Source organism: Desmodus rotundus, chromosome 1 (assembly GCF_022682495.2).
Source record: "Desmodus rotundus isolate HL8 chromosome 1, HLdesRot8A.1, whole genome shotgun sequence".
In the NCBI taxonomy this organism is placed as follows: Eukaryota; Metazoa; Chordata; class Mammalia; order Chiroptera; family Phyllostomidae; genus Desmodus; species Desmodus rotundus.
Genome location: NC_071387.1, coordinates 184,915,050 through 184,930,759, shown reverse-complemented (window position 1 = coordinate 184,930,759; position 15,710 = coordinate 184,915,050). Strand labels below are relative to the sequence as shown.

General features: G+C 44.1%; 1 protein-coding gene across 4 annotated transcripts in view; it reads left to right on the top strand.

Moving 5' to 3' along the window:
- Window positions 1-15,710, top strand: part of CTNND2 (catenin delta 2) — an 822,756-nt gene that overhangs the window by 795,311 nt on the left and 11,735 nt on the right. For all 4 annotated transcript variants that reach the window (XM_053913918.1, XM_053913908.2, XM_053913912.2 and 1 more), the window contains 2 exons: window positions 10,397-10,523; window positions 14,297-14,428. In XM_053913918.1, the coding sequence (XP_053769893.1) occupies window positions 10,397-10,523; window positions 14,297-14,428 (259 nt within the window). The remainder of the gene's footprint in view (window positions 1-10,396; window positions 10,524-14,296; window positions 14,429-15,710) is intronic.

Below are 15,710 nucleotides of genomic sequence, written 5' to 3'. Positions count from 1 at the left end.
ACAGCTTTAATCACTTAAACCTGTCAATTAAGGCTAAACTCTAACACCTGAGTTGTCCTAGCATTTTTTTTCCCCCTGTTTTAATTATCTTATTTCTATAGGGTTAGTTTACAAATTAAAACAACGTAAGATACAAAAGCTACACAATTTTGAGAGAACGGCAGGCTTCTGTCTCAGAGGTCATCCCCTAAAGAATACCCGAAGAAGAATAACCCTGCCACCCTCTGCCAGGCCAGCCTGACCCTAGGCTGCACCTGGAGTTTCTTCCCGTCCAAAATACCATCTGTTGGGAAGTACAGGCAGCTGCAAAACGGTCATCCAGGCATCCTCAAAGAAAGAGAGCTGGAGAGCCAGAGAGAGCCAGCACCCACCCATCTGAGAGCCCTTCTTTTATTTCAAATCTTCTTGCCCATAATTCCATGCTGTCTGGAGGCATTCAGCTTCTCAACCAATCCCATCGTAGGCTGTTTACCACTGCCTTGGGCAAACTCCTCCTATGGCCTCTCCCCACTCCTTCCCCACTCCTTCCCAGTGATTGCATCGGACATCTCTGTGTCAACCTTTGTGATTACATTGGCCCCACATAGATAACTCACAATAATCTCCCCCTTTCAAGATCTCTAACTTAATCACATCTGCAAAGTCCACTCTGCCATGAAGGTAACACATTCACAGGTTCTCGGGAATTAAGACATGGACATCTTCAAGGGGCCGTAATTCAGCCGACCACACCTCTCACACGCGAGTCCGATATCATGCCTCCCAATCGGGGTTCTGGCTCTTGCTCCCTCAGTGCTGCCACAACTGGCATGTTGTCCTTGTCCACATTCTCCACACTGGCCCTCTCAGCCTGTCTGCATCCCAGGCATTTGGAAGGGACGGGGCAGGGAAGGGCATGCTTTTTCTTTTAGGAGCATGCCCTTGGAGATACTTCCAGATCGTAGTCATGTGGCCAAGTCTCCCTGCAAGGGAGGCTGAGAAATGGGCCTGACTGAAAAGCAGAGTTTCTCTTACGAAGTGGAAAAATGAAAGAAAAAGCTCCCGAGATGCTTGTGCCCACCGTCTTATGTTATCTGTGCACCAACACCAGCACTCCTTCTGATATCCCTGCCCGCGTTTCATAAGAACCACTTTCTTCAGAGAGCCCAGGGTACTTCCATAAATTGAAAATGCTTCTGCAGTAATTACCAGTTGGCTTCAATTTTGAAAACTGTCCCAAGGTCCTGCCCCCTTAGTACTATGCAGAGAGGCCAGCTCAGTGGGAGAAGAGGAAGGACTATAAGTTTCCAGACTAGTTTTTATAGCTCCAGCACTATCAAGCACAGCCACAGCACCCAAGGGGGGAAGCGCTGCTTTGTGCTGCTCCTAGCCCTGACATAGCACAGTGCCCGTGACAGGCTGTCAGGGATGCCCGTGAGGAAGCCTAAGGAACTCAGTGCTCATGCACTGCACCGAGAGCCAGCCATGCCCTCTGCTCACCGGGAGTGACCCCCCTAAGCAGATGACAGATTCCTCACTAATCACTAATACAACATATAGTATCAAAAATATAAAATAAAACCCACGTCAGTCGTGTTCAACCTACTTACCATCTTCATCCTGTTTTCCTTTAAGCATTCACAGTACACTTTTATAAATCTGAATCTAACCTAGTCAGTCCCCCAGTTAAAACTCTTCAGTAGCTTCCAGTTCACTCTTGATAAAGCCCTACCCATCTCTCCCAGCTCACCTGCTTGGAGCCTCCCCCTCAATCACTTCGTTTCAGCCTCACTGGCCTCCTAGGTGTTCCTTGCTCTTGTCACAGGCACAAAGCTGTGCCTCCCTCAATGCCATTGCCCCGCATGGGCACAGGTTGATTCCTCAGCCACAGATGCCTTCCCGCTCCTCCCACCAAGCCTGGCGGCTTCCATCTCAGCATAGCTGTCACTTCCTCAAGGACACCTCCCTGACTCTGTCCAACTCTCCAAGGCTGGTAAAGATCTCTGATAATAACCTGTGCTTTTCCTTCATGGCTCTTACTACAAATGTGATGTGATGTGACCATTTTTAAACATCCATCTCCTACACAGGACCATGCCTACTTCTTTCCCTGTTCTTGCCTCTGAGTCTCCCAGTGAGAGCAACTTACGAATGCTTATTCAATAAATGCAATAGTGCAGCTACCCCAGGGTATAAGCTTAGCAGAGGGTGTGTGCACTGACTGCTTCCATTTCCATGGCATTTTTTAAATGGGGTGGAATATGGAGACCTTGCAATTAGGGTCCAGGGTGAGCTTGGAACTTATTGACTACTGTTGAGTATGCAAAATATCTGGCTTTTCAAAGGTTAAAGTAACTTTGATACTGGAAGCCAGACATTTTCATTAGCAATCCTGAAGACTGGATTTTGCTCGGTTTCACCCTGACTTCTGATTTGCAGCCCTTCTTGGAATATGAAGGCCAGTGACAAAGACCATTTATGTCAGCTCTTTGTTTTAAGACTTCAAAAGTGATGCCCGGAAAACAAGACGACTAATCTGGTCTTATTTCAATTTCTCTGAGCGGGTTTTCTGCATTGTGTTCATACCAATGAACTACTTTCTTCAACCAAACTGTATACATTTCCAACTTGTCAAATCTTGGTGATATTGGTTCTTTAGAATTAGGCCAGTGGCAGTAAATTGAATTTCTGAAGTGGATTTACTTGGTATTTGCTTTTAAAATATGGTACTGCTGAAGATTCTTATCCTTATATATCCTGTTATCTTTAAGTATCCAAACCAAGTTAATTACATTTTATTAGGAGCACCAAAGCTGAAACAAACTAATGAAAGCAACTGGTATGTCAGGTGGTATTTATTTCTGCATTACACTGAAAATACTTCCTTTTGGCCCTTGCAATGTAGCTTAAATATTTAACTCTAATAGCTTTTGGAATTGTGGGTGGAATTAGTTTTAATGACTCTTTAACGGTTTGCCTTAAAAACAAATGGAAGCTCGTTTTATTACAGCAGAGAGGAGCTGAGGTTTCACCGACAGGTAAAACCTGGCTTGGTCTTCAGGCACACAGTCTCTGAATCCTCTATGTCCATTTCTCTGGATTGTTGATGTGAGAACATCCAAACCTACAGAAAACGTTATGAGTTTATTTGAGCCAAACTGAGGACATGCCAAGAAGCAAGATCTCAACAGACTGAGAAAATGCTCCAGAGAATGGCAGCCTTGCAGTTCTTTTCATACATTTTGGAATCCAGTAAGGTAGGGATGATTGCATAAAATTCACTGGTGGTAGATTAAGGAGACAGAGAAAGCAAGGAGGGAAAACCTCAGTGATTGGATTATAAGATAGTTAACATTTAACATTGAAAGTAAATGCGAATGGTGTACGGGCAAGATCCTGTGCTCCCTCTGCGTGGTTATACCTCTGAGGGCTCTGAAAAAGAGGATTATTCCAGAATTTCACCAGTGAGTTAACCTGGATTCACGAGAACAAGGGACAGGGCTTGCTTAAGGCAAAGATAGACCTTTTATTAGGGAAGTTATAGGCCTTAGGCGTGACTCTTACTGACCTGTCCCGTTAGGAATTTATGGTCAAATCACCCTGTTGGGGGCACTTTTGGTCAGTGACCTTGTCCTATTTATTGCAGAGTCCCTTTTTCAGTCACAATAAAATACCTTTTATTGCAATTAGGGGAATGTATGTATAACCACCACTAATTTTCAATCTTGTCTTTCTCTGCTTCATGTGAGTACATCAGTAGGTTTATTCCACTTTAAAATGACTGGAAAACCAGCACAATTTTTAGCAATCGAATTTCTTATAAGTGAGCAGTGATGTCTTAGGGTACCATCTTCAGAGGATGGAAACAGTTCATATCTTGACTTTCATTTAAAAAACAGGTTCCTGATGAAGAAGTCCTGTTAGTGAATTCAAGTAACAAGCTATGAGTGTTCTAAGTTGAATGAATGGATGAATTTGGGTTGCTAAAAGCCCAAAGGATTTTCACCATATTTTCTTTATATCTCAAGTCACTCCAAGCAAATTAGAATTGACAAGTTTTATGAGCTGAGAGCTTTCAAAGACGACTAAAGCAAAAACTTGCATTTGTTACTTCAGAACCAGATAGTCTCTGTATGCCCACTGAGAAATCCTCGTTTAGAGACCAATAAATCTTACCAGAGTCACAAGGTCCAGAGCTGCTTTAAAAAGGGTGGGGACAAGGGGGAGGGAGGAAAGGCACCAATGACTATACACTGACCGTGTGTTAGTATATATTTTGGGTTCTAACTGATCTGCCCCATAGAAATAAACACCTAGTCTCCATTTTCAAGGTTAATTATTTATTAACACTTTTGTCTGGGTCAGAAATGCCACTTGTCATTAGAAAAGATTTGTTCAATCTAAATTTGAAGCTCAGAAAATAAAACTCACCACACGTGCTTTGGAAACAGATCTGTAACTGGGAGCACCACTATTTGACTTGCCACCATAGCTGTGGCCCTTCACTCACGCTGTCCCCTTCCATCCCATCCCTGGCCATTCTCTAAAATGGGCTCTCTTCCAGAGGTCAGAGGTCACAACAGAAGTAACGTGAAATTCCATTTCCTGTTAACCCCTCATCTCCTGAAGCACATCAGTGAGGATTTGGTTTATAACCCCTTTTCTATCTCCCTAATCTCTAGATCCTCCAAATAGCCCTTGGTATGTTTACTTCCCCTTTTCACCTTCTCTCTCCAGATGGATCAGCATCTCTCCCTAATCCTTTCTTGCTCCTCCAGATGGCAGTCCCTCATCCCTTATTCCTTCTCTGATCCAGCATGGGCTGGGGGGGCAGGGTCAGTGGTCAGCCAGCAGCAGTAACAGAATGTTCTGGGCAGTTGGGGGAGAAAGAAGTCTGTGAATGCTCCCATGTGGCTCAATTTTATCCTATAGCCCCAAAATGCTCTATGCATCTGCTGCCATGCACTGCGTCCTGCTCTGGTCATCACTGTCCCCTGCCCGGTAATGTTCCCACAAGGTGACCCTTTCAGAAACCGGTCCCTTCGGCCTGCTGGGCACATTCCAGAAGTAGGTGTGTATTCCAGTACCCAACCCTAAAATGTATTGGAGTATCTCTCATGAGAAATCGATGCACTCTCCCTTCTCCTTTTTTTCCCTGGCTCTCCTAAGGGTTTGTGTTTGGGGAGCACTGAGTGTATTTGCTGAGGACACGTGCATGAGTTTTTTGAACTGCAGGACACGAGAAACGGTAGCGAAGGGCCTGGGTGGCGAGCAGAGTCGTGCTCTGAGAGCTATCCGCAGCAATCCAGGACCAGATGCGCCCAGGTATAATGATGCTTCAAACTTATTTACATGATTGGTTAAAGAGGAGGCAATTTTATGTACCTCACATTGAAACATGGGCAGCTGAGAGAAATTACTATTTAAAATGGAGTAGGCAGCCAGCGGCCTTTATTTTATCTTTTGGCACCATTTTACCTAAGCTAACACTGCCCTCAGCGTAGCTGCAAGTATGTCATAAAAGACAGATATGCCAACAGCAGAAGATGATACTGATGAGGTTGCTCTAAGCTAAAATTAAAAATAAATAATTATAAAGCTCTAAGGACCTTCATTTGTTATAGAACAATAAAGTGTAAGAACTTAGAGGCTAGCTGCAAAGCCGATGACATAGGTCAGCATTTCATGGTACAATAATTAGCCCAGCCATCTGAAATCATTGGGTCCCACTAGCATGCACTAGGCACCTCTGTGTTGCAGGGTCTGTGTTAGGGACCAGGACTTCAGAATTCAATAAGGCTGCAGCCCTGCCTCACAGTTGGGGAGCCGGATAGGGCTGCGGCATTCTGTAGTGTGATATCATAGCACTGTGTTCACAGCAGGGGGAGAAAATAATGCTAAGTAGCGCTGCTCCAAGCTCCTCCAAAGCTCAGGGGTGTGATTCACTTAGCAGTAGTAATTTAATGAACATGTAGCGCCTGCCTCCTGTTTCCCTAGCACAAAACTGGGCAGGATAAGTCAGATTGGACAGGTATAAAAAGGGAAGGCGCTGTGTGAGCTGTGTGAAAGTGAATCACAGAGCCAGTGAATAGCAGGTAATCAGGTGTGATTGGGCCTCACTGTGTGTGTGTGGCACCTCTCTCCTCTGTGGTTGGGACGTATTTTTGTTCCTGTGAAAGCCAACCTTGAGAATGCCGTATCCGACATCCCCAAATGAGGTCAGTGACTTTGGGGCCTCCTAGGATGTAGCACTTTAAAAATGTATTCTGGGTCCCTGTTGGTCACTGCCGCCTGTGCATGGAGACCCCAAGCCAGTGGTTCTGGTGGTGCTGTTCGTTCGCATCGCCTGGGGGCTCTGACAAGTGCCAGTGGCCAGGCCCGACCCAGAACAATGTAAACAGAATCTCAGGGCCTGCGGCCCCGGCATTACTGTTTTTAAAACTCTCCAAGCCAATGCAGTCATTTTGACCTTTATTTATAGAAAAGCAACTCACATAGAGCTTACCAGTAATTAGGATACCAGTGTGTACTGGGGAAAAGGGCTGATTCCCGACAGATTTCTGATCTCACCCCTCCATCGACAGAGAGACCCCAAGCAAACAGTTTTGAGTCGAGACAAACAGCACACAAACCTAACGAATGCATGTGCTGATCTTAATGGAAGATCCTACACAATGTCCAGGACAGGAAGCCCTGGGGCAAGTGTGTGTTATACTCACCTCACCTAGACCAGTCTGACAGCCTCTCAGCCCCCTGTCGTCTGAACTCTGTTAGTGGAGGGCTCTCCAGTAGCACAGTTTTCTTGGAGCTGATTGCAGGATGGTTGAAAAAACAAAATGGAGTTGTTAAAAATTCAGGGACCTCAAAATACTCAAGGGGAAGATCTGCAGACATACTGTGAAGACGGGTGGTTGTGAGGCTGTGGAGAACATTACCTTGATTCCCATGCATTCTGGGCCATTGGAGGTACAAAATGGATGATAGTAGCTTTGGGGAGTAATATAGTATCATAAAGAAACACATAAGGAACTTTCACACAGAAGCTGAAACCCGTGGAAGGACGGTAAAAGGGGAAGATAAAGAAAATCAGATTATTCCTTGTGGCAATTTAAAGTTCAATGACTTTGAACTTTTCTTCTCTTTTGGATTTCTATCTCTATATACTTGGAACAATTTAACAACCTCCAGTTTTAAGTTTAACACATTAAAAATAAAAACCAATTTGAGGCACAGATATCATATCACATTTTTGACAGCTTGGCTGGATTTTGAGCTGAAGGGCACAACTTCTGGGTCGTTCTGCTGGAGGGGGCCAATAGACATTAAAAGAATTCCTTATCATCAATATTAAGGATTAACAGCCCTTCCCTAGTTACTATGGCTATTCTTCATTCTGTTTTTCTTCCCTCAGCTGCCTTATCTAATCCCTGGTGGTCAAAGGGTTGATGCAAAAGGGAACTGTGGTTAAACACCCAATAAAATAGAATTCAGGAAAAAGTCTCTGGTCTACATTGAGTGAACACTTTAAGAAAAAAAAGTAGTGATGAAAGAGACAAATAATGATTTAAAAGCTACATGCCCAGGTTGTATGTGTTTATGTGAACTACTTTCAAGCCTTTCTGAATGACAGGGGGAAGGAAATGAGTAATAAATTGATTGCAAGCTGTCTAGATAACAAGTATTACATGGCTATTTGGATAAAAGAGCTGCTACCTTAGTAAGAACTTTCCTAAAGAAAATATGTCTTCATTTCCCTTCTTCTTTAGAAAGCAAAACTTTTTTTTTTCAAATGAATGATGAAAATTTCATGCAATAAAACATGTGGAAGGGCAGTATGTTTATCCTCAAGGTAATTAATTATTCCGAATAAGTAAAACAGGTGTTGATTGATCTGTACCCTGGTCTATGACATCCAATGTTACAGTGTTTTCCATGACATTTGCAAGTATGTACCACCATCACAATTAAAATTGTAAGGTCCCTTCTAGCATTGTTGAATGTAGCAATGTTAGAGTTCTTGGTTTTGGTCATTGCATCAAACCCTTCACTCTGCATCTGTGAATGAGAGGAAGATGGAGATGGAGAAGTGACCAGAGCTCCTCTTCTTGCACCTCCAGGGGCTCCCAAGCTGTGACTCAGAAAACTGCTTGAATCAAAAGCCTTGGGAGGGTTACCATTCTGCCCTGTTCCCCAAGCTTCTCCTAGGACTCCCAGCTCCATTCGAAGCTTCTGTGTCCACAGGCACACCGTATACAGAGGTGTCTGACTCGGATGGCTTTTTTGGTGCCTCTTACACATTCCTCATCATCCTCTGGTACCTGCCAATCCCATCAAGCATCGGCGAGTTACTGGCAAGATCCTATTTCTGTCACACATTAGCATTCTGAGAACTGGGTCTTATGAAGGATTTGAAAGCTTTCATGTCCTTCACATACGTATGAAGTGCATGTGTCCTTTTGTGTTGGATTGTGTCCTTATAAAAGTTTCTTCCTTTGTATATAGTTTTATTATTACATCCACGTTCTTGACATTTCCAGAGATGTGAGAACTTACATCGTCCCATAGTAATCTAAACATCATGGAATCTGAACTGCAGAGCAAGACATATCTCTAAAAGCATGTGTAAGACAGTGATGCTGAGTCATCCATTGATATCTTGCCAATAAAATCAAACCTAGGGTTGTGTCGCATTTATAACTAGTTGTCTCCTTTGGTCTTAGAACCTGTCAAATACTAAGTATTAGCTGATATTCTGATGGAAAGCACCTTGCTCGCCTTTAATGGCATATGCAATATTATTAGTGGGTTGGCCAAAAAGTTTGTTTGGTTTTTTCTATAAGACAGCTCCAGGAGCACTTAGTTGACTTTATCTTCATTTGAAACAATTTTGTTAGATTGTATTGTGACAGCTGTCATATCAGTGTGCATTTAAAAAAACATCAAAAGTGGTGAATTTCTGTGTAGCCACTTTGATACTGAAGACGGAAGAAAATATGCAACATTTATGGAATATTGTGCTTTATTATTTCAAGAAAGGTAAAAATACAACTGAAACACACACCAAAAAAAAAGATTTGTGCAGTATATGGGGAAGGTGCTGTGGCTGGTTGAACGTGTCAGAAATGGTTTGTGAAGTTTCTTGCTGGAGGTTTCTTGCTGGATGATGCTGCATGGTTGGGTAGACCAGCTGAGGTTGATAGTGATCAGATCAGGACAATTAAAAATAATCAACATCACACCACACGAGAGATAGCTGACATCTCAAAATATCCAAATCAGTAAAGTTGTTGGTGAAAATGAAAAACGTATCTTTTATTTTATGAGAAAACCCATATGGACTTTTTGGCCAACCCGATACTTATTCATGACCGAAGAAGCCAAACTTTTGACTAAAGCAATTTCCTGAGCCACTACCTATAACCCCAAAGTATGTCCCATTGAGTACCTTAAATGTCTAAATATTACCAGAAAAAGAAAAGGCTAATAGAGTCGAAAAGGGTTGCCGGTGTGAAGCAGGAATTGCGGGTAGGGCAGTGTCTGCTCTTCTATGTGTACTGCCAGTGCTATTTGTTACATTGCTCAGATAGAAATAAACGGCGTGAAAAGAAAAGAGACTGCAAGAAAATACCATGATATCCTATCAGGACATCTCAGGGAAGGGGAAGTGGATTGTTGGCTATTTTTATTTTCTTCTGTATGCTTTCTAAATTCATAGTTATCCATAATGTATTTATATCATTTCTGTAATGAAAGATAGTCTATATGCTTTTCATGTATTAACTAGATACTGGAAGACTTAATGGAGGACCAGTTCGGTAGAATGCATTTTGGATAGGCTCTGAATTGAGAAATATAATTTCTGAGCAAAGCAGAGAACGTAAGAGTGAAAGCGTGAATACATGCTGAAGGCTTTGAGCAGGTGGGGATTGCGCATTTGTGACAGAGAAGGAAGCTCAGCACCATGTAGGGGAGACCAACCAGAAGGGAGAATGCTGCTTGGCACCTGGTCCTGTGAACAAAAGTGTAAACCCTTTCGGAAGGTGGCTGAAAATAGAGCCAGGAAGAGCTGGAACCAGGTAGGCAAAGAAGAGACAGTTTCAGGATCATTCAACATTCTGAGCATGACATTTTCATTTAAATAAAAGCTTCTGGCCAAAGCAGGTTTGCCAAGAGAAAATTTATTCCACGTTTGGGAAGGAAAGCAGGCTCTCCCGTGAACGCCTGTCTGGAGGGAGCAGGAGGTGGGTCTCAGTTCACACTTGTCTCTGTTAACCTTGATGATGGCGCAGAGCTCCGTGATTGCTTCAGACAGATTGCGGAAAGGTTTTGCAAATTCAAATGCTTGGAACTTGGAAACATCAGGAAGTGAAGAATCACTCTGCTTTCCCCACTTAATAGAAGCATGCTGTCTTTGCAGGATGGATGGTCACAATATCACTTTGTAGCCTCATCTTCAACCATCGAGAGGGATCGGCAAAGACCCTACTCCTCCTCCCGCACGCCCTCCATCTCCCCTGTGCGCGTGTCTCCCAACAACCGCTCAGGTAAGAGATGCCCAGAGTCAACCAGGGCTGATTTCCCTCCTCCCTAGCCCTTTAGCTGACCCCAAAGAGAGGAGAGCCTTCCCCATTCCGATGTTTGCTGGAAATATTGAATGACTCTGTTCTTTTTATTGCCATGGCAACTTTGTGTTACACACAGACTCAGAGCAGATCTCTAACAGATTCCTAAAAACCTCTCACAGCTGTCATGGACATGAAACGCAGGCCACAGACCTACGTTCAGTGAGGAACAAAGATAAAGAAAACTGTCAAGTGCTTTCAAGTCAGGGTTTTCCATGGATGTTTTTTGAACTGAAAATAGTTTGAGTTTCATTTTATCAATTATAAGTGGGATAAAAGAACAGGGGAGAGAGGACGTGCTATTTCTTCATTTGGAATAATATACACTTGAACTACATCCTTGAGGATTTCATCACTTATCAGTTTTTTATTATTGCCTTTAAACCAGCAGATAAATAATGGATAAATTCATATTACAAGCAAGCATAACCTTTAAGCCATTTATGTTTTTCTAATTTGGTCACCTTCTCATTGCTTTTGAACTACCATTTTTTACTTACTTGTAGAGATATTTTACTTTTATATCCTTTTCAATCATGTCATATAATGCCAAAGATTAGAGAAAAAACTGAAAGAAACATTTGAGCATACTGTTTGGTATATATGTGACATAGGATTTATTGTGGTTTTACTCAAAGTATAAGTTTTTAAAACTTTTCTTTTGATTTCTGCATTGTGGTTTCCATTGTGAGAAGGATGGATAAATAACTGTATGTGCATATATGTGCTCATGCACGTACACACACACGCTCATGCACAGACATGTGCACGCACAGACATGTGCACGCACACACACCTGTATAGGCTTTTATTAAAGAAATTTCCTCCCTGCTCTTCGCTGCCGTCTCACTGCTGAGGAAATAATAATTTCCAGAGCTACTACTCACAGGGCGTGATAGAGAATGTGCCCCAGCAGAAGCCCCTCTCTCCTTGAGAACGCTTGTTGTGAAACTCCGCACCACACTGTGCTGTCAGGATGAGGAGGAAAATCAGGAGTGAATGGGGAATACTTGACGGAAATAAATGACCCTCTCCCAGCCCCGTGAAAGCTTACGTTCTTTAGTGTGGTCTTACTGCTCCTAACATTTAGTCCCACCGTACACGAGTCAGGACCCTCACCCCGTGTGACTGGAGAGACTTCTGCCTGTCTCAGAAGCACTGCAGATGATTTCCGTACTTCTTTAAAAAATAAAACGCCACGAGTCTGGCAAGCACAAGGATGGTGTCTTTTTAAAAGCTTTAATTGCTAAGAACCAATCAGCATTAGGAAGATGAAATGCTCTAATAGATTGGAAGGTGCCAGAAGGAGCAGCAGCACCCTATCAGGATGTTAACATCCCAGCCATTCAGCTCTGGCTCTGCCTAGTGTTCCCTAGGCCAGACACATCAAAGACACCTAATAAACACTTGTGTGCGCGATACGACTTTTCCCAGAGTATCACCTAGGCTTACTGGAGACCACTGTGTATGAGGTCTCAGGAGATAATTACACACTTGATGTAGTTTAATAAACCCTACCATCTGTGCAATGTTTGATTCTAATTTTAAAAGCTTTGGTCAACAGGCTCCAAAATATTGTCTCTTTGTGATTGCCTGGCAGTGACTAATAAATGGCTAGCCTTCATGCAGAAAGACCTAGAGGCAAAGGAGCAAGGGCAGGCAAGGGACTCTCCCTGGAAAGAAGGATGGAGAACAGAAAAGAGGGGCAGCAGGTGGAGGAGGTGAGCGGGACGCAGTGGAGGAGGCTCTGGGAATACATAGGGACTGGACAGAGTCTAGTTGAGTTACAGGAAGCAAACGTGGTTTCCTTCCCTGTCTTGCCATTGGGTTTACACCCAGAGATTCTCATCCAGCTGGTCTGGGGTGGAACTCAAGCATCTGTATTTTTCAAAGTATTCCAAGTAATTACTCCTGATGGGCAGCCCAGAACTGGAAACCTCTGAGAGTTTCAAGAGCTGAGCAGTGAGCCTTGATTCTATTGTGATAGGTTTGAGGAGTGGCAGCTTTTCAGAAGACAGGAAATGATGGAAAGGCCCCTTTGTTTACCTCCTAGCATTTGGCTGTGACGTCTACTGAGTACCAGCCTCTCACTCTGGTTTATTTGAACATCCATTTCCTCACCTAGCTGAGAGCTCCTCTGGTTTAGAAAGTGTGATGCAACTCATGTTTCTGTCTCCCGTGTCTAGAGTGGGGATTTTCACATAGGAGATACTGAATCTGATGAAATGAAGCAATGGTTCAGAGAGTGAAAAGAGGGGTACATTCAGGGACCAAGGTTACCCAGTGGGCTGGAGCTGAGGGATTCCACAGAGGGTGTGAACAATAAGCTTCAGGGAAAACTGAGGCTTATCTAGCCAAGGAAAAAGGACTTCACCCTAAAACTCAAAGTTCCCCAGAGTTCCCCTAGCCTTATTAATGACCAAGTCTGCTTGCTAAATATGGATCCCTAGGGCCTATTTTATGAAAATTCAGACCCCAAAGATCTGGGGCTGAGTCCTGGAATCCCTAAGATCTTGGGTGAGTCTCAAGATTAGATGAGTTTCTGAAGCATTGCCCCAAGCACAGGAAGCTGGGGGAGGCTTTGAGGCAGAACGGTGTTTTGCTGAGCTCATGCGGAGTTAGAAGCAATTGACTAAGCTCCAGATATGAGTGGCATCTCAAGGAGCATGGAGAACAATGTAAGGACAACCACAGGGTGGGGTGCACAGCACACACGGGCATACTGTGTACCCGCCACCACATCTCTGCATTCACGGGGCTGTTTAGTTCCTCCCAGTTCATCCCATCTTTCAAGAAAACTAAACCTCTTTCTGTTTACGCCTTTACCTCCAAGTTCAGCCTTTTCTGTGTTCTGGGACCAGTTTGTTAAAGAAGCATGGAATTCCCAGGGGACTCCCCTAATCACAACTCACCATTGTAGAAATGGAGACACAAAGGGATGACAGAGCTCACTCTCCAGGGTCCAACAAGCATCAAAGGGCTGGCCAAGGTGCAAGGTGTGGGTGACAAGTTGTTGGGACACTCATCAAAAGAGCTGGAGCAAGGTGCTGCCCCACCAGGAAGAAGGAGCGGTCCCTATGCCCTGCCCCCAGCCCACCCCAGCAGGCAGATCTTTGCAGGCTGGGGTATTTGGGCTCCATACATCACTGTGTGGAGAGTTGCTTCTTTTGGCTTCCTTTAGGGGAGTTTCTGGGTGACTTTGTATTTAAGTACAACTGCACTTATTTTAATCAGAGATTCTTCAATATCAGCAATAGCTCCTCTGAAACACATCTAATTAAAAAAGGGAGGAGGGTAGAAGAAAGGAAGGAAAAGAGGGGGGGGGGAGGGAGGGAGGGAGGGAGGGAACAAGAAGAAAAGAGAAGAAAGAGAAGTAAACCCAAACAGATCTCATTCTTAAAACTGTCCCATACACCTTGGGCAGGTCATGTTCCCACCAGAATGTCTCTCTAAAAACGATGGCCCCAGGATAGAGTTCTTAATTACTTACCTTCAGCATCATGTGTCCCCTTAACTATAAAACACCAAATGACACAGGGTAAGGAATGAGTAGAGACAAGTAAATCAATGGGCCCACGCACACGTATTGACATATGTTGAGCCAGGTGTATTTATGACCTTAACTGTGCGTGTGGAGCACTATCCACGCTGTGAAATGAGACTCGGAAAGTCAGCCTTTTGATGTTTCTATGCAGCAAGTGCCCCAGCTTCACCTCGGGAAATGATCAGCCTCAAAGAAAGGAAAACAGACTATGAGTCCACTGGCAGCAATGCCACTTACCATGGAACGAAAGGAGAACACACCTCCAGGAAAGACACCATGACAGGTGAGCTCAGCTTTGTGTGTTACCCCCTCGGAGCTGGTGACTTGATCGGGGACAGGGAAGAAGGCTGGGACCTCAGACTTCAAGCCGTGCTTGACAGCTCAGCAGGGCTTAGCAGCAAGCAGGTCACTTGAGAGCTTGACAGTAAAGATCCCCAGGAATTGGAGATGAGGAGATTAAGCCAGAGGTGTAAAAACTTAGCCTCTTATTCCTGAAAATAGCTAAGAGAAAATGTCTTCTACTCATGTTATCATCAGTCTTTCTTTACCTACCTCTTTCCTCTCACTTGCCCAGCTCATAATATTCTCTCAAATTAGAGAAGTCACTGTAGGTTTTTTCATAGTTGGCATATCAAGCTTTGCCCATTAGGAATAGAAGGAGGAACAAAAGGATAAAAAATGAAAGAAAAGCAAAGGGGAGAGGAGGGAAAGGAGGGGAGGAAGGGAGGGGAGGGGAGGAATAGGGAAGACAGCAAAGGAAGAGAATTTAAGGGAAACCCACTTCTGTAGAGACATTTTCTCCTTTTTACCTTGAAACTGAACTCCCAAGATTCATTAGAACCAATCACCACGGTTTCCCTGAGGAGGAACTGATCTTTCATGCTCCTCATCCTTCACTATCCCAATCATACCCACTGTCTCTCCTTTCTCATCAGCTGGGACTCTGTGGAGGCCAAAATCGGTGCCCATCACCACCCCTGCAGTGTGCCCTGCCCAGGGCGTTTAATAACCAGACTTGACCTTAACTGTCCTTTTATTCTGTGCAGCTCTCCTTGAGGCAAGGTTTTGCCTTTCACATTCTTCATCCCCTCCAGGCTCTCCACACACTGCCTTCTACCCTCACTTGCCAGTCCTCCGAGGGCCTGGGGGTGTGGATGCAGAAGGGGTTATGCCTGGGAAACAGAGCTGCCAGGGTCATCAGGATCTCTGACTAAGGAGTCATACCCTTCTTTGCCACATGGATGCAGAGATGGGTCCCTCCTGAAAATTGGCCGTGAGGAACAGGGCTTTAACGAAACAGGGCCAGATTGGGCCAGTCATTAAACTGGGGTGTGAAGAGCACAGCTCTAAGAATACACTGAGACCCTGTTATCAGAAAAATCTTAAGAGCATGGGGTGCATTTCTCTAATATTTAGGTGCAGACCTGCAGGGAAGCAGAATAGATGAGATGGATGATTTATGAAGCTTTCTTCCAGACCAGAATAGCTAAGAAAATGTTTCTAATGGTAAATGTACTTACCCCAGAGGCAGTGTTTCCCCAGGTAACTCTGCACGGCTGCACAGA